The following is a 19,509-nucleotide window of genomic DNA, read 5'->3' on the forward strand; positions in this document are numbered from 1 at the left end:
AATCTTAGCCCATAAACCTTGGGATCTAATTTCTAACATCCAGAATTACCTATAAGACCCGAATTTCGCATCCACGCACGGTATAAGCAAGCTGCATCAAGCCATAACCATAACCCAAGACACAATCACATGATATACCACATAACTCAAATATTCATAGCAATAACTTCCGACTGCAAGAGTTACTCGACAACCAACTCGACACCGGTAACAAACCTCATATCAACTAAAATCTTATTCTAAGACCTTCGTACACTGCCAATGATGAAAGAAACACGCAGAAACTCGTATTCACTTATCAAATCAACAAGTCATGGAACTCCTCCTCCTTCGACCAGAACTATAGCCAATTTCTAAGACGACTTCTGATATTATCCTTCCAAATATATCGCAATCAGATCCAATAGCACCCATTCTAGCTCTGACGACCTCATCTTATCAAATTCAGCCGCCCTACTGACATACCACACCAATACATTTTAGAATCACAACCTGTGCAATCCGTGCACCAATAAGAAACAATTCAAATGCACCCAAAAATGGAAAATGACTCAAATGAGAGAATCGTTCTCCAAGCTCAACAAGTACCACCACAACGTAATGATAAGTATCCATCACACACAGTAGAACCAAAACACCCGAGTCTACACAAAGGATCATGTCTTATCATAACCCAACTGCAATTAAGTGACCCCATCCAAACACTGGTCCATATGAAATACCTCAAGACATAATGCTCAAAATCAACAATCACACGCAATTCAACATCATGTGCACGAAGTGCATGACCATAATCATAGATAAGCAAATAACATAATATACCACATCCTGGAGAGAACATAACCAAGGCACAATCAACCATTCAACACCCTAATAACCATCTCGCTCAAATTTCGGTACAAGGCCCAAACAGAACTGCACCATGTGTGCATGTAACCAATAAATCATAACCCTTCGCGGCATAGAAGAGTAACGCATAGAACATATCAGAACATGCATAATTTCAACTCTAACCAAATGACACACCCCTCAACACTAACAGTTCTGAGCAATAAATCCGACCCGGTGTAGGATACACACCCTCATTAGGCCTACCAATGGGCCCCCAGATCAACCCTAGTTATCCACAAATAGATAAATAACCCTCTGAAAGTCCACAATGACTTAACCATAACACATACTATTGTCTGCCTAGCTCTGGCCACATCTTCACAATCCACAACCACGAAACAATCTGCTTCTGAGAACTCCCAGTCTCCAAATCCACAAAACACATGAATCCCTATATCTGATCCCAACTCCACCGCCCGAATATCTAACACATCTTTTACACACGATCATCCCATGAGGAATACTTCCATAATTCTTCCATGCCACATAGCAAAATCTGAATATCAGCAGTCGATCAACCAGGCGAGTACCGCAATACCAATGAAGCATCCGTAAGTCAAAACTCAATGCGCCCTTCTGAGATGTGCACCTTTCTCGAGAAATACCAAGTAGTTATATCATTCATCTTAACATCGAAAACCATCCATGTTGAGTAAGAATTTATGATCTTCCCTTCAAAACTGATCTGTGGCCTTGTACATGCAAATCTCAATCCCACACACCACACCGCAGCTATCATGCCATCATATGAAAAGTATGGGAATCCCATAATCAACCCTGAGTCACAAGTAGAATACATATCCGATCATTCATAAACCTTCCATTTAATTCTATCCAGTAGAAAATCACAATACTCAACATGATCCTCACGCCGGTAGGAAACATCCATCTCAAACCATGGTAGAAACTATCGAGAACACTTTGAAGTTCGTTTGCACATAACCAACCCATCGGAAATGAATCTCTCTAACTCAATCAAGCCACGCAGATCACCAAAAACTCAAGAGTATTGCCAAAAATCACCAGCAGGGACTCACCACATCATAAGAACCCAAAAGGACCGAGAATACCATTACTCTACCTAGGGCAGATTCATATGGGAGGGGGTGGGTTCACGTGAACCTATCCTGCTCTCCCTAAACCCGGTATAGCACAAGTAAATTTCAGCACAAATACTTAAATTTGTATGGGTGAACCCAACCTCAAGTGAGCACTATAGTGCGCCGGTAGAGGAGTGCACCTTCCATCTACTAGGTCAGTTGTTCGATTCTCCACACTTTTTCTTTTGAAATTATCCATTATTTTACTTTTTAATTAATAAATTGGGTACAATCCCCATGCTCCTGGGCCCCGCAGTTTAAAGTTTCCCTGCTCCTTAGTACACACGTTCTTTGTTCTTCTTTTTTTCTTTCCCTCTCTTTATTAGTACACAACTCATTCTTTAGTTTTTTAGTTGACTTTCAAAATCCCTAAATTAAAAATACCTCTCCACACAAAACTCTCTAGCGCTCTCAAGTCTTCTGCAAATCAGCAAAATACCAACTTGTTTGAAAACAAAGGTCACATAATTTTCCAATTTCTTTATCAATCTCACTTCTTCTTTTGTTTCTTTATCTTTTTTCTTTGATTTGTGAAGTTGGGTCGGAATATTATTGATTATTTGAATATTTAAAATTTATTTTGAGAGTCAAGAATGGAGAAAGTGTTATAATCAGCATTGAGAAGCTTTAAATCGGTTGTTGTCTTCACATCTTTAAAATTGGTATTGCTCTTCACTTCTTCTAGCTTCTTAGAGTAATGTCAAATATTTTGCCATTTATTTTTTACATACATCAGACTATTGAAAATTGAGAATCATGTACAACAGATTTTCTAGTAACTTCCAATTTTGGTCAAAGCATTAAGTTATTATATGAAAACAAAGGAAAGCAATTTAATCTCATAGACTTAGGAGCTTTAATTAAGGGTGACATTTTCTTGTCAATGTTACTCTATCCATATTTGCTTGAATTTTTTATTTTAGAAGTACTGAAACTATTGATGGCTTGTTGCTGCACTTCTTAAAAAATGACAGTAACTTCCTAATTCCCAAATAATTGTCTAATACTTGTAACTTGTAATTTTTTTAATTATGAACTTGTGATTTTTGTGATTGTGATTATGATTGATTTGTACTTTAATAATTTTATTTGGATTCGGATTGAATAGAATTGTGAAAATTTGATTTTGTAGGAAAGGTAATCCTAACATTGAAATGAATAAATTTCTCATCAAGCTAAATGATGGCCAACCAAGTTCTAGTTTTTGTCGGCCATCTGCGAGTTCACAAATAAATCTGAAAGTTCAAAGACAGACACATCCTTCTCCACTATTAATAGTGGATAATGTGCTTGATTTGGAATCTCTTGAAGTGGGTCACAAAGAAAGATTGCCTATTTCAAATTATGGTCCTAATATTTGAGATAAAGTGAGAAGATATTATATTCAAATGGGGCCTTGTAAACCGATAGGTCATGTCTTCCCTAAAACTAAGTTTGGGAACAAAATGCGTCAATTTAGTCCCACTTGGTTCAACGGACCATATTCTCAATGGCTGGAGTATAGCATAAAAGCAGATGCTTCATTTTGTTTGTGTTGTTATTTATTCATGAACGAACTCCAAAGTCGTGGTAATGGGGAAGATGCATTTACAAAAGATGGTTTTAGGGGTTAGAACAAAGGTGTGGAAAGACTCAATGCACATGTTGGTGAAGTGAATAGTATCCATCATAAGTGTTTTAATAGGATGCAAGATTTGATAAATCAACGTCAATCGATTCTTTCTTCTTTTGACAAGCAAAGCGAAAAAGTAAAAAGTGATTATCGTATGCGCTTAAAAGTCTCAATAGATGTGGCAATGTTTCTCTTAAGATCGATATTTCCATTTCGTGGATATGATGAAAGTGAAGATTCTGAATATAAAGGCCCTTTTCTTGAACTTTAGGAATGGCATGGTGATAGGCATCCCGATATGGGAAAAGTAATATTACGTCATGCTCTACTAAATGATATGATGATTTGTCCGACAATTCAAAAAGGATTGTGGAAGCTTGTGCTAAAGAAACAACTAAAGCTATCATTGAAGACTTGGGTGGTAATTTTTTTGGAATATTAGTTGATGAACCAAAAGACGTCTCACATAAGGAGAAAATGGCTATAATTTTGAGATATGTCAACAAAAGTGGAATGGTTATAGAGTGATTCTTGGGTATTGTCCATGTGAGTGATACATCTTCTCAACCATTACTAAAAGAGATTTATTCTTTGCTTTTCAAACATTCATTAAGTCCATCCAAGATACGTGGACAAGGTTATAATGGTGCTAGTAATATGCAAGGGGAAATAAATGGCCTCAAGTATTTGATTTTGCAAGACACTCTGTATGCATATTCTATTCATTGTTTTGCTCATCAATTTCAACTAGCACTTGTAGCTCTTTCTAAAAAGCATCCGGATTGGGATAAATTTTTTTGTGTTGTCACTAATATTTTGAATACTATTGGAGTTTCTTTTAAGCGCAGGGATTCACTTCGGCAACATCAATTGGATAAATTAGAAGAGTTGATTAAATATGGAAAAGTTCCTACCGGGGAAGGTTTGAATCAAGAACGGGGCCTTCAACGACCGGGTGATACTCGTTGGGGGTCTCATTATAAGACCTTGGACAATTTCATATTTTTATTTTCTTCAATTGTCAATGTGCTTAAAGATATGAAGCGTGAGTGTCTATATCATCTTGATAGATTTGCCGCACAATATCTTTTGAGCGTGATTCAAGAATTTGCATTTGTGTTTATGTTGCACTTGATGTTTAAGGTGTTGCTATTGACAAATGAATTGAACAAAGTTCTACAAAAGAAAGATCAAGATATCGTTAGTTCTATGGGAATGCTTTACCTTGCAAAGAAAAGACTACAAACAATGAGAGAAGAGGAATGGGACTCTTTGATGGAGGAGGTTTGCTCATTTTGTGGTAAACATGACATTGTAATTCCTAACATGGATGAAGACTATGTTATTGGAAAGTCAAAATATAAGAGATCTGAAGTTTCATATTTACATCACTTTTGTATGGAAGTATTTTATGATGTTATTGATTTGGAACTTCAAGAGCTTAATAGTCGTTTTTGATATAGTGACTAGTGACTTACTCCTTGGTATGGCTAGTTTGAGTCCGGTTGATTCATTTGCAAATTTTGACAAGAACAAGATAATGAAATTGGCCAAGTATTATCCAAGTGAATTTGATGATAACAAGCTTCGGGAACTTGGTTTTCAACTCGATAGCTTCATTGTCTACGCTCAAAAGTGTGATAGCAAGTTTCTTAACTTAAAAGGAATTAAAGATCTTGCTAGAGTGATGGTTGAGACAAAATTAAAGATCAGACTTGGACACATGTATATTTAATTGTGAAGTTGACTTTGATTATACATGTTGCTACCGCAAGTGTGGAAAGAGCATTCTCATCGATTAAGTACATCAAAAATGATCTACGCATTAGGATGGATGGAGATTTCTTAAATAATTGTTTAGTTTGCTATATAGAGCATGGGATATTTAAGATTGTAAGTATTAATGGTATTATTGACCATTTTCAATGTATGAAATCTCGTTGAGGACAATTGTAAAGTGAATAATGCCTTTTTTGTGAATATAGTATTAATTATAGTTTGCTCATGAACTTGTTGTCATCGTAAAATTATACTTGTTGTTCTTGAACTTGTTGTTCCTATAATCAGACCAATATCTATAAAATAAAATACGGTGTACCCATGCTCTTGAAATTCTGGATACGCCTTTGTACCATACTGATCGAACTTACTGCTAAGTTGTCCTACTTCTCCGAGTTTCTTCAGAATTGCCTTCAATTTGATACTTCTCCTTGCTAAAATACCACGATCCTTACCCAAACTCACCACAAGAGGTCTTAGCATAAACCACACGCCCTAAAGCCCATAAGCCATTGTATTCCTTCTTAAGTACCCCAAAAGTACCACAATCGAGATACCCACTCTGAAGAGACCTTGTGTGAATCTAAAGTTGTTTCCTTCACCTTTTCGATACCGAAATGTAAAATTCATAATTATATAGAAATAACACGAACCTCGGCGCCATCCAATGTAAATCTCAGATTCTAGCCATATACAAATTCTAAAAAAATTCTCAATTGCTACATATAAATCTTGAACCCATTAGAACCTTCTCGAGAGTCATCCAATCTGCTTAAATCTCAATTGCACCGCCCAAACGAGCCGAACAACATATGCCCCATTATCACGGCAATGCTTAAAGAAGTAACCCCCACCTCTAAACAACCGAGTGAACCCCTACTCCACGTACATTACATCCGTCACGAATAACAAACTCGAATCATTTTACGATTTTCATATACCCATAAAGGGTAATACATCATAAATCCAGAAGTTTCCTTGCTTAAGTCATCCTCAAAACCAGACACTGCAAGTCGTAACCGATCCACAAGTACTCCTCAGGCCAAAACCAATACAACACATAACCATGCAATCAAATCATCGATACCAGACTCCCCCACTTGGCTCGAAGCCATAGAACAAAACACTCGATAACTCATAATGCCCCTACTCTATTACTGACATGATCCCGCATCGAAATTCAACTCAATCCTTCATAAGGTCATGTAACACAAACCCTTTAATACCTCAAATCATCTATAAACCTCGAATCCATCCTTGTGACGGTCATGTCAACTATTACAACCGATCCAAACTCAGATCCCACAAATATAACCCACTAGTAGAAAAGGAAGCCTACACACAACATCATAAGGATCACATATCCGTAGATTACCTCGCAGGTTATAACCCACTTGCTTAGTCTCAAACTGGCATATCTTTATACCCTTTCGCAGCAACTACTATGCCATCACTTAAATCTTTCTAAATCTGAACTCGTCAAAAAAACATAAGAATCTACTTCACCTCATAATGAACAACGTGAAACTTTCCTCAACATGCTCATAACTCAAGACTATATGTCACATCAAGGCAGAAATCAAGCACCCAATAGTCCTTTCCACATCTCAAGCAAACTCCTCTCGTCACATTCAATCCATCTGAACACATCCCGCAGTCACATCATACTCCTCATATAGCCATCCAACCACTCATCGATCCATAAATTCCACTAATAGGGACACTACCGGACTTATAAGTCCAAAGCACGTGCTCACACAACCGAAATCCCTGTGCTAAAGCTACAGTCAAAACCCGGTCTCAAGTCCTCCAGACTAGCCCATTATCAGCATACCAAAATCACATCTCGCACCTCATCCATGGGATCACAAGCCATCGATGTACAGTTGATACCGAGCGCTCACATGCGCATACGAATGCGTGGAAAGAATTCAAAGAGTTACGCTTCAAGCTGAATCAATGTCACACGATAAGGAAAGAAAGATGAGAAGTTTATACTAAATGCCCTATAGCCTCTCGAAGATAGGTATGGACGTCATCATACCGATCCGCAAGATGCTACTAGACACTTGCTCATGACTTGTAGAACCTATGAACCTAGAGCTCTGATACCAACTTGTTACAACAAAAAATCCAACTAGTCATGATGGCACCTAACCCAACCCGTCAAGTAAGCCAATTAATAACTATCCAATTTAATGAGATTTATTAAGAAAAGAAATGATAATACAACTGCTTTTATACAAGAATTTTCCAAAGACTGGTAGTACAAATCATGAGCTTCTAAGAGTTAGATTTTTACAACAAAACTGAATCAAAATAAGTACAACATCTGTTTGAAATGTAAATGAACAGAATTTCGAATCTAATGCTACCAAGGAGAAGTGATAGACATAACTGGAACGCAAGTACATCTTCAAATCCAGCTCCCGTCGTACCCAACAATATCAGCATCCAACATCTACACGCAAAGTGTAGAAGTGTAGTATGAGTACAACCGACCCCATGTACTCAATAAGTAACAAACCTAACCTTAGGTTGAAAGTAGTGACGAGCTGGGACAAGGGTCAGAGTCCAACTTCAATAACCAGAAATAGTTCATAACAATATAATAAAAAGGGTACATGAAAATAACTCAGAGGTAAGATGCTTAACTCGTTTATAGTTACGAAAAAATAGACATGATTTTCAAGTATAACAATAATTCCAAATCTTTCACCTAAAACCCCAAAAGCATATAAGTTTGAAAACTGTGATTTATCCAAAAACCTTTCAACAATAAATAAGATGTTTTATTTTCAGATAGCATGAGAAAAATATATCTCTATGCCTACATGTCAATATACAGGTGGAATCATGAACGTCACCAAAATCGGGTAGCAGAAGGGAATGCATCTCTATGCATGTATTTCAAGTACGCATGTCGAATAAAATGTATTTAAGTGATGAACTCATGTACTCACACTCTCAGAGTACTCAATCTCAGTGTCTCGTATTCTCTCTCACCATACTCAATACTCAGCACACTCGGTCACTTAGCAATGTACAATACCTGATGCTGCATGCAGCCCGATCCATATATAGCCATAAGGCATGTTACGACGTGCAACCCGATCCACATATATATAGCCATAAGGCTTGTTACGGCGTGCAACCCGATCCACATATATATATAGCCATAAGGCTTGCTGCGGCGTGCAACCCAATCCACATATATATAGCCATAAGGCATGTTCCGGCGTGCAACCCGATCCACATATATATAGCCATAAGTCTTATTGCGGTGTGCAACCCGATCCACACATATATATAGCCATAAGGCTTGTTGCAGCGTGCAACCCGACCCATTCAACCCCCCCCCCACACACATATATATATATATATATATATATATATATATATATATATATATATCACTCACATCATGACACCCAGGCCCCAATTCAGTCACCAATCTCTCCAGTCTCTCGAGCTCACAACGCTCATACTAAGCAGCCCTAATCAATGATACGAGATGTGAAAATATACAATAACAGAGACTGAGATATGATATGAAATGATGAATGCAACTGAGTACATAACTGCAAATAACTTAACAGCGAAGAACGACCATTGTGGGTCCCAATAGTACCAGCATATAGCCTAAACATAATTTCTAGCATAAATTATAGCTCAAGTGCTCTAACACATAGTGTATAGTAAAATTGTTCAGATAAGATGGCTACATAGTTCCATGGAATCGACTAAATCATAATTCACACGGTGCACACCAACACGCCCGTCACCTAGCATGCGTGTCACCTCAACATCAATCACACAACATGTAATTCGGGGTTTCATACCCTCAACACCAAGTTTAGAAATGTTACTTACCTCGAACAAGCCAAATTTAATATCGAGCAAGCCAAACATTGCTCCAAAAATGCCATCTCGCGCGTACCAACCTCCGGACGAATCAAAACTACACAAAAGCAACTCAAATGCATCAAATGAATCCCAAGGAAACTATTCCAAATGATAAAGGTCGAATCTTTAATCAAAAGCCCAAAGTCAACCAAAAAGTCAAACCCGGGCTCGAACCTAGGAACTCGATAAAACTCACAAATTCTGATAACCCATTCAATTACGAGTCCAACTATACTAGTTTTACTCAAATCTGACTCCGAATCGATGTTCAAAACTCAAAATTTCACTCTATGAAACTGTAGGCAAAAACCGTCAATTTCTCTTTTGAAATCATCAACCAAATGCCAAAAACAAAGATAGATTCATGAAATAAAACCAAAACCGAGTAGAGGACACTTACCCTAGTCTGTATGGTGAAAATCTCTTCAAAAATTGCTTCAATCTGAGCTCCATAGCTCCAAATATGATAAAATGGCTAAAACCCCCGAAATATAGTACTTTATAATTCACTAGACAGTCATATGCATCGCGATAACGGAACAATCCATGCGATCGCGAAGAAGAGAAAATGGCACTGCTCAAAATACCCAACGCGTTCGCGAGACAAACCATGCGAACGCGCAGACCACTGGAATAAAGCTACGCGAATGCGACCTGATACACGCGAATGCAAAGACATCTCTGCCCAGCACCCACGCTGATACGCGATAGCCTTCCCAAGCACATGACCGTATTACACATGCCGCTCAACCTCCGTGATTGTGGTCCTATAATGGAGAACGCGTAGAAGAAAGTGCACCAGCTCCAACATTGTACATTGCGATCGTGTTTCTTCTCTCGCGATTGCATAGAAGGAAAATCAGCACCAGCAGCCCAAAACACACAAGCAATCAAACATGAAGGAAAAATGTTCTGATTCCACTCCGAAACTTACCCGAGCCCCTCGAAACCATATCCGAATATTCTAACAAGTCCTATAATATAACACGGACCTACTCAAGGCCCAAAATCACGCATAACAACATTGAAACGACGAATCGCACCTCAAATCGAAATTGATGAACTTTGAACTTTCAACTTCCAAAACTCGCGCCGAAACATATCAAATCAACTCGGAATGAAATCAAATTTTGTACACAGGTCCCAAATGACATAACGAAGCTATTCCAATTCTCGGAACCACAATCTGAACCCGATATCATCAAATTCAACTCCCGGTCAAACTTATGAACTTTCCAAACCTTCAAATTTCAAACTCTCGCCAATTAGCATAGAATCCTTCTAGAAATATTCAAATGCAATTCCTGGCATACGCCCAAGTCCAAAATCACCATCCGGACCTAACGGAACCATCAAAACTCCATTCCGGGATCAAACACACAAAAGTCAAACTTGGTCAACTCTTCCAATTTAAAGTTTCAAACATGAAATTCATTCTTCCAAATCGGTAATGACCCGGCCGATCGTTTTGAGAGTAATAGCCCTGATCCCCTATTTACTATTTCCCCCATACCCTTTCTGCTTATGTGACTTGCCGGGAGGTTTTGTTTTTGGTTTCGGAGTGTTTTGGGACACTTAGTCCCTAAAACGGGAGCTTAAGTCTTAGTATTTTGATCGTAGTCGGAACTGTGTGAAGACGACTCCGGAATGGAGTTTCGTCAGTTCTGTTAGCTCCGTTGGGTGATTTTTGACTTAGGGGCGTGTCCGGATTGTATTTTGGAGGTCCGTAGCCCATTTAGACTTGAAATGACGAAAGTCGAATTTTTGGAGATTTCGACTGATAGTGGAAATTTTGATATCGGGGTCGGATTCCGATTTAGGAAGTTGTAGTAGGTCCGTAATGTTGAATATGACTTGTGTGCAAATATTGGGGTCAATCGGACTTGGTTTGGTTAGCTTCAGCATCGATTGTCGAATTTGGAAGTTTCAAGTTCTTTAGGTTTGAATCGAAGAATGATTTGTGATTTTAGCGTTGTTTGATGTGGTTTGAGGGCTCGACTAAGTTCGTATGGTGTTTTAGGATTGGTTGGTATGTTTGGTCGAGGTCCCGGGGCCTCAGGTGAGTTTCGGGTGCTTAACGGATTGAGTTTGGGACTTATGCAATTGTTGGAGCTGCTGCACCTGGTGTAATCACACCTGCTCACTTTGGGCCGCAAGTGCGGCGCCGCAGAAGCGGTTTTGACCTTGTTCAGCTGGGACCGCAGGTGCGGCCATAGATCTGCAGAAGCGGACGCGCAGAAGCGGCCATTGTTCGCAGATACGGACTCAACCCCCTTAAGTGATTTTCGCACCTGCGATGGGATTTCTGCAGGTGCGGTACCGCAGGTGCAGTTGAAGGATCGCAGAAGCGATATTTCTAGGCAAATTAGAGAAAAAATCGAGGGTTTGATTCATTTCTTCATTTTTGGACTTGGGAGCACGAGAATTGGCAATTTTTCGAGGGATTTTCAGGGAGAGCTTTGGGGTAACGATTTTTAACTCGTTTTTGGTTGTATTTCATTAATTTATAGTTATTTTCTCCATTTAATTTCGGATTTGGATTGAAAAGTTGGAAAAACGGGGGAAAAGATCCCTAACCGAATTTCTGATTTTTGATTGGGATTTAGACATCGGATTTGGATAATTTTGGTACGAGTGAACTCGTGAGTGAATGGGTGTTCGTATTTTGTTACTTTTACCCGATTCCGAGACGTGGGCCCGGGTTGACTTTTTAGGATGAATTTCGGATTTTTTGTTAAAATATTGATTTCATTAATTAGATGAGTCTATTATGGTTGTATTCATGATATGCAATTGTGTTTGGCAAGATTTGGGCCATTCGGAGTCGGATGATCGAGGAAAGGGCATTCTTACGGATTGATTGAGCTTGACTCGAGGTAAGTGGCTTACCTAACTTTGTGTGAGGGAAATCCCCTTAGGATTTGGAACTATTGTGATATGTGAGTGCCGTGTACGTGAGGTGACGAGTACATACACGGGCTAGTTTTGGTAAAACCCGATTTTTCTTACTGAGCAGCAACATGTTTTCCTTTTATTTTGAGTTATACCATTTTAATGAGTATCTATTTTCATTCTTAATTGAGTTATTCCAATATGTGTAGATATCCTGTTTAGTCTAATATCGTATGTCTACGTGCTTTAACTGCTTACTTGAACTCTGTGAAGCATGCCTAGATGATTTCCTGCTTTTTCCTTGTTCTTTATCAGTATAGCCGTAGAAATCTTATTGTTAACTGTTGTATTTGTCGTTTGATCTATGTATTTACTTTGGGACTACAGAACGGTATTCCGAGAGATCCCTCCATGTCTTGCATATTTACTTTGGGACTACGTAACGGTATTTCGGGAGATCCACCTGTCTTGTATATTTACTTTGGGACTACGGAACGGTATTCTGGGAGATCTCCCCTGTCTTGCATATTTACTTTGGGACTACGGAACGGTATTCCGGGAGATTCCCCTGCACATTTACGTTTGTGACTACGAGACGGTATCTTGGGAGATTCCATGTTATATTTCTGTGTATTGAGTTGTTACCTTCTATGAATTTTTTTCTTGTTAAATTTCAGTCTTTATTTTACTGCGATATTTCATTCTTGCCTTGCTTTATTATCATATTACAGTAAGGCCCGGACCTGACCTCGTCACTACTATACCGAGGTTAGGCTTGGCACTTACTGGGTACCGATTGTAGTGTACTCATACTACTCTTCTGCACATGTTTTGTGTGCAGATCCAAGTACTTCTTATCAGCCCCGCTACTAGCTGAGAGTGCTTGCTGCTGTACGGAGACTTCAAGGTATATATGCCGCGTCCGCAGACCTCGGAGTCCCCCTCTATTCCCTCCTATGTCATTTACCTTCCTTACTTCTGTTATTAAACTCTGGTGTATAGAGATACTAGTTTCCTTTTGTAGCTTGTGACTTATGATGTTCCGGATTTTGGGAATGCTATGTAGTATACTAAGGAGTTGGTTATTGTACATGCCAAGCGGCATGGTATTCAGTTATGGTGTTATTGCTACAGTTAGTTGTTGAATTTATGTTTCCATCTCATTATTCCGCAAATGTTAGGCTTACCTAGTCACGGAGACTAGGTGCCGTCACGACGTCACACGGAGGGGAAATTGGGTCGTGACAAAATCACTTCCGAATAACATGAAAATCAAAACCACGATTCACACAAGTCATAATACATCATACGGAGCTACTCATGTCCTCAAACTAGTGAGCGAAGTGCAAATACTCAAAACGACTGGTCAGGCCGTTACAATTATTTTAAGCTATTTTTTAATATTTTATAGCAAAGTACAAATATATACAACTAATCCCTCAACCCTATCTTTTCTCCCTCAAATCTCTCTCCCTTTCCCATCTCTCTTCGGCAAGGTCGTCGTCTTCTCCGGCGACTCACCGCCATGGCCAGATCTGTTCATATTTCCGGCGACTTTGTTTAGATTTTCTTTTCTCCGGCTACTATGCTTCAGATTTCCAAAAGCTCAATCTGTAGCCATGGCCAGATTTGTTCTCCTACTCCCTCTTCGTTCAGATCTACCCATGGCACGATGTTAGATTTGATACACTGTATTCAATTTACTCAAAACTACAAGTTTCAGATCTATGTATCATTTGAAAAGTCAGAGGCGCGATGGAAGATTTGAGGGCCGAACTTTTGTTCGTATTCATTTTTAGTTTTAATACAATGTATACAATATTTTGCTTGGCAGGAAGACGCCATCTCCGACGAACTTTCTTCTCTTCTTTGCTATTGAGTCATATACAATGATACAAATATATTGTATTGTGTATAAATACACCCATAAATTGTATTTTTGCATGTATTTATGTATTTCGAAGGTTATTTTTTGTTGCAGATCCCTGTATTTTTTTAAATTTTGTTGTTTGAATACAGCCAAAATAAATACAATAAATTGAATACAGTGTAAAAGCATCTACGAATGACTATAGTGAATTGAATACAATCGAATATCACTATTTTTGTGATGTTTTGTTATTTGAATACAATCGAATTGAATACGGTAAATTAAACACAATGTATAATAGTTAAGAATGAATATAAGTGAATTGAATTAGTGTATACAGCCGAATTGAATAGTGGTATACACTCTATTTCTTGATTTTTTATTGTTTGAATACAACTGAATTCAATATAGTAAAATTGAATAAAATTCAATATTGCGCTTTCCGTTATTAAACACCTGTAATCCCTACATTCGCGCGAATACATGGAATACAAAATTAAAGAACAGTAATTCCTATTTTTTAGGCGGATTACCTCACTGTATTTATAAATACAGTCGCTTGAATACATGGAGTACATCACAGTAGTAACGAAATTGTAACTACGGCCAGTGAATGTGGATATTGTAGCTATAGCACGTTAATAGTCACTTAATTATAGTGGTTTCTGAAAATTTCTCTAGATCTATCCCCTTCTAGGGTGTCAAACTATCAAAGCTTCTTGTTCTATTCTCATTTTTAGGCCCAAAACATGACTCCAAGATTGCCTTGCTTAATTAAAATCTCATGTATTGTTGGGTATGTAAGTATTGCATTGTATATATTCAAATAAACATTTCTCGTTTTATTGTCCCTGTACAGCTATTGAAATATCCAGTGGTTCTCCGGGAGCAGGTTCAAGTACCTTTGCATCTGGTAGTTCCTTTGACAAAAGTTCCTGCATTACAAAGAAACAAGTCGCAAGCCAAAAGAAAAAATTCAGAAAACTAATCAATAAGTAGCATGGACAACAATTCTTTAAAGTTCAACGAATCAATAAAGCATAGTTTTCTTTATGTGGACACAAATAAGGGAGACCTGTTAATCCAACTGCGGCTAGTTATTAGTAAACCCCATTGAAACCAAAATCATATAACTATCCGTGTAAAGATCTGGATCTACAAGGGAGGTTATAACTAACTTTGTGTAGTGATAAAGCTCTAACATCTATATGAACATCTTATTTCATGACAGCGTATTGCCGTTATCACTATTCATTCAGATAGGGGATAACTTCATGGTAGGCACTTAGTGGACTTTACTGAATAGTAAACTGAATTTAACAGACAGCAGTAAAATATAGACTGCTCTAAATTCAACCTTGTCAGCAGTATTGCAGAATGAACACATTCTAGCAATAAAAATCCTTGATTTTATCATCTAATGCCATCTCAGGGACTTTATTCAAGTTTTCTTTGATCTTAATGTTGGTTAACTGACAAGGCAAATTGTACAGAATGCAGCTTACCATCTGTTCCCGGCAAATGGACAAGATGGAATAGGCATTGTTTAGCAGAAGATTATTACAGCCTTCAAAGTGAAGTATTTATTTTGCCTCCAGACTCTTATTATGATTTTTACGCAAGTTGCAAACCAATAATTCTGCACCAGCAGGAGATTTTATTTTTCAGTCTGTTTGTTGGTTTTGGAGGTCTTGCTGCGCACTTTTGACTTCTTTTCACTGATATTTACAAAACAATTCTTTGTTATGTATAAAGAAACGCAGAAAGGACTAAACAAACAAAAAAGTAAGGTTGAATAAGTAAAGAAAATCATTTTCGTAATTTCTTTATCATATTAGTCCTGCAGTCTAAGTTAAATTACCAACTGTCCTGTAACTAAACCACCCTTGATTGTTCTAATGATGTGTAAAGGATAAGGCAGCTAAGAGACTGCTAAATGTGCATATGATGAAGTTATAGTAGAGTACCTTGAATGATTCCATTGTTCCTTCAGCTTGAACAATACTAGCAAGAAACCCTTTGCTGTCGAGGTCACCATTCTTCATCGGCACGACAAACCTATAAAGAAAAGCAGAATGTCAGATGTTTACTTAGAAACATTATTGCATGCATTTCTTTGTTGATTGGAGAAACTGAGAAAATGAATTCAAGCACACGTTATTTTTCAATTTTCCCTCTCTTAACATGAGAATTTTTCAACTTCAACTCTAATAAAAAAAATTGTGTTAGCACAAGCTGGCTTTAGATTTCAATAGTACATACTTTGCAGAAAGAAGATTTGCAAGTTGAACTGCATCTTCTTGTCCGGAAACCAATGTAAAGTTTGGTAGAAGTTGCTTTATGACAGGAGTAATAACAATGTCTGCCTTGTATTTTTCTAAGAAGGTCTTGTTATAGACACAGTGGGGCTCATAGTAGAGAGTAAGAGCACCTTTTGGAGAAGTGACAAGATACCTGGAGCACATTATTAAAAGAGTTAACTGCAAACTAAGTAAAAGTTATCATTGTCATGGAGTGGAAAGGAGAAGAAAGATAATGGCATAATCAAGTCTACCCATTCTCGGGTCGCTGCCAAGGAGGTCCAAGAACCGGCCCTGCAGTAGCCTTAATATTAACCTGGAAGCCGTTGCTCACTTCAATCTCAGAATCCTGGCCGGGTTCCAAGTAGATGACCTAAAGATTTAGAAGCAAAAGTAACTTTTCAGGAAACATCTTGTTCATTGTTCAGAAAACAGATTACATGACATTTATCATATGGAGCGACGAAAAATTTACACAAGTGCACGATGATTTTTAGTTTCTCGATCAATAAATTGATTATAAGAAATTCATTACAGCTTCTGTGTGGGCCGAAAAGAGCAGTAGTTTTTCTTCCCATCTAAAATGAGGGTTGCAGATTGCCAAGATGAATGTTGAAGTCTTCAAATTGAAGTGTCAATATATAGTTCTTTGATGTCTTGTTACATAAGTTTTCTAACATCACAGTTGTCAGCCTGCGCAGACCTTCTTCACTGACCACTACTGGAAATATCCCCTCACTATCTCATTATCCAATTTATGATCATGATACTTCCCAGAAATCGAAATTCTTGATCAATGGAAGAACAATATTACGCTAACTTTAGCTTACTGTTGATAAATACTGTCCACAGAGAAGCATAATATTTTCTGTTGCACTTAATAGTGCTAACTGTGTCCAACACCTCTGATAGGATTAGCTAGCAATTGAGCCAATATTTGGAACATAAATGAACAAAAATGTAAAAACCATAATTCATATTCTTACAAACTAAGGATTAACTTAAGAGGGACATTTGACTGCTCTTAAGCACAAGTAACTGCTCTTTACATCTCTTCACCCTATTAATTTCGTATTTTTTTCCTATCAGCAAGGAAAACGTACTAGATTTCTTTGAATACACAAGTCAAAGAAATGGATTTTAGGTTTTCTTTAACCTAAAATATTTGTGTCAAGTAAAACCATCTCAAACAAGCAAAACAACCCACATCATATATCTGTTACTCAAGATTTTGCAAAATCATCAACTACCCGTTTCCCTCTTCTAGGTTCCAGTAGAACGAGAAGTAACTAAAGGAAAAGAACGCTGAACACCCATCAGATAATAAGTAACTTAAGAGTAGAGCGTCTTCTATCCATATTCTTTTGTTAAAATCATAAAATTTATGGAATGTTCAGATTCTCTTTTTGAGCAACTGATTAACCATCATATCATGAATTTATCGGGTCAAGGAATTGATTTTAGAGATCATAAAAGGAACTATTGCTGTTACAGTGCATTTTGTTTCCAACCTTAATAGATGCTGCACTGAAACATTTATACATACAGTTCCTCCTGATACCTCGGTAGGTATTCATTCTCTTATCTAGCAAGCTTGCTCAATCGTTTTGCTATCTTAAATAAAGCTTAAATGACCACTAGGTGCCATAACTTTTACTGTCAAGTTGTTTTATATAGAAAACATTCTACGGCACTCTCAGTCTTCTTCCAACAGCTATCTTTAAGTCCAAGTGAAAATACCAGTTTTAGTCAATAGCTGATATGTTTGACTTGTTATATGCTCTTAGGCTCAACTTCATGGTCCAAATTGTTTTATCATATCAGCGCCCGATTTCTCATTCTCAGTGTTCTGGAAGCAGACCAATGTACAATATATGTTACTTTTTCTCCTTAGGAAAAGCTTAAAAATATATCACATACATTGTTGAAGAGAGGATCCAGCAGTGTTTTGGCATTGGGAGTTGCTATAACTCTCAGGTTTGGGAACTTCTTTGAGAGAGGCTTTAATGTCTTGAGATGACAATGATCATCGAGGCTTTGTGTAATGAGCAAGCAGTCTATCACTGGAAGGTCATCAAGCTGCTCTACAAACACCATAAGATCCCAGACTATTTCAGTATATGTAGATAAATAGTCAATATAGAGCTATTTAATGGGAAAATGGCCCATTCCACTGACCTGGAAATTCTTGAGAACTTTCTTGGCAGCATCATAGAGCCAAGGAATTCCAAAATCCAAGTTACCCACCAAGATTGGATCAACCAGAAGTTTGAGTCCTCCCACTTCCCACAACCAGCTATTCCCCTAAACACACAAATAGAATTAACTTGAGCACAATAATGATTCTGAGAGAGCAGCAAAGAATAATACAGCAATATAATCAAGATAGAAAATGCACCTCCAAGTAAGTCAATCTGAACATATCGGTACCAGAATAATTAGACTCTACAGCTTTCTTGTCAGAAACCAAGGCAGAGATGACTGTGGGCAACCTATAAAGCAAGTTTCTAACTTTTTCAGAATTGCAGTGTATATTTATTGTATACAAAAAAGAAATGAGGAAAAGATAAATAGACCTGGGAGCTGATGAGAACTTTAATTTGGTAGAATCAACATAAAAGAGAGCCTTTTGGGTTGCAGGGAAAGGGGCAAATGAAGAGAACGATGATGAGGGTATCTCTTTACTAGGCCTGCAGGTGAAGTATGGAACAAAATTGCATTGAATAGCCATGGATGCTCAAGTACAATTGAGCTGATGTTACTGATAATGGACCTAATTTGGTATTTGTTCCCGCTAATTCGTTGTGGATATATATGATTCTCAAACCAATCCAAATGCTCTCCAAATTTCAACATAAACTCCCCTGGGAACACATGGTTCAGGTTTTGCCATTTGGCGGAGGCTGCTGCATAAATTTGTGAGGTTCACCCATATATCATATTCTCCTTCATATTGAAAGTTGAAACACCATCCTTATATATCTAATAGTGTGTGCGTTGCACCGTCCAAATTATCAAAAAAAATTACCGTGTGTATGCGGCAATCCATTAATTAGCTTAATCTAAAAATTGACTTAATTAGTTATTTTAAATAATAAACAAGTATTATTAGAGGGTAAATATTCACCCGGTTAAAAACAAAAAAAATAGAGGTTGGAT

The 19,509-nt window shown here is 37.7% G+C and overlaps 2 protein-coding genes across 2 annotated transcripts; one reads left to right on the plus strand and one right to left on the minus strand.

The window, feature by feature from the left end:
- The first annotated feature begins 4,260 nt into the window (after window positions 1–4,260).
- Window positions 4,261–5,061, plus strand: LOC138892093 (uncharacterized). Its single transcript, XM_070175787.1, has one exon. The coding sequence runs from the start codon at window positions 4,261–4,263 to the stop codon at window positions 5,059–5,061; it is 801 nt and encodes a 266-aa protein (XP_070031888.1).
- Window positions 5,062–14,800: 9,739 nt separating this feature from the next.
- On the minus strand, window positions 14,801–19,305 carry LOC104085886 (uncharacterized). The gene is made up of 8 exons (XM_009590005.4): window positions 18,927–19,305; window positions 18,749–18,842; window positions 18,529–18,654; window positions 18,271–18,429; window positions 16,605–16,723; window positions 16,313–16,504; window positions 16,018–16,108; window positions 14,801–14,985 (listed from the first exon to the last, which is right to left on the minus strand). Exons 1-8 carry the CDS (start codon window positions 19,079–19,081, stop codon window positions 14,893–14,895), a joined length of 1,029 nt encoding a protein of 342 aa, XP_009588300.1. The 5' UTR covers window positions 19,082–19,305; the 3' UTR covers window positions 14,801–14,892.
- Between the last annotated feature and the right edge of the window lie 204 nt (window positions 19,306–19,509).

This window comes from Nicotiana tomentosiformis, chromosome 5 (assembly GCF_000390325.3).
Source record: "Nicotiana tomentosiformis chromosome 5, ASM39032v3, whole genome shotgun sequence".
Taxonomy (NCBI): domain Eukaryota; kingdom Viridiplantae; phylum Streptophyta; class Magnoliopsida; order Solanales; family Solanaceae; genus Nicotiana; species Nicotiana tomentosiformis.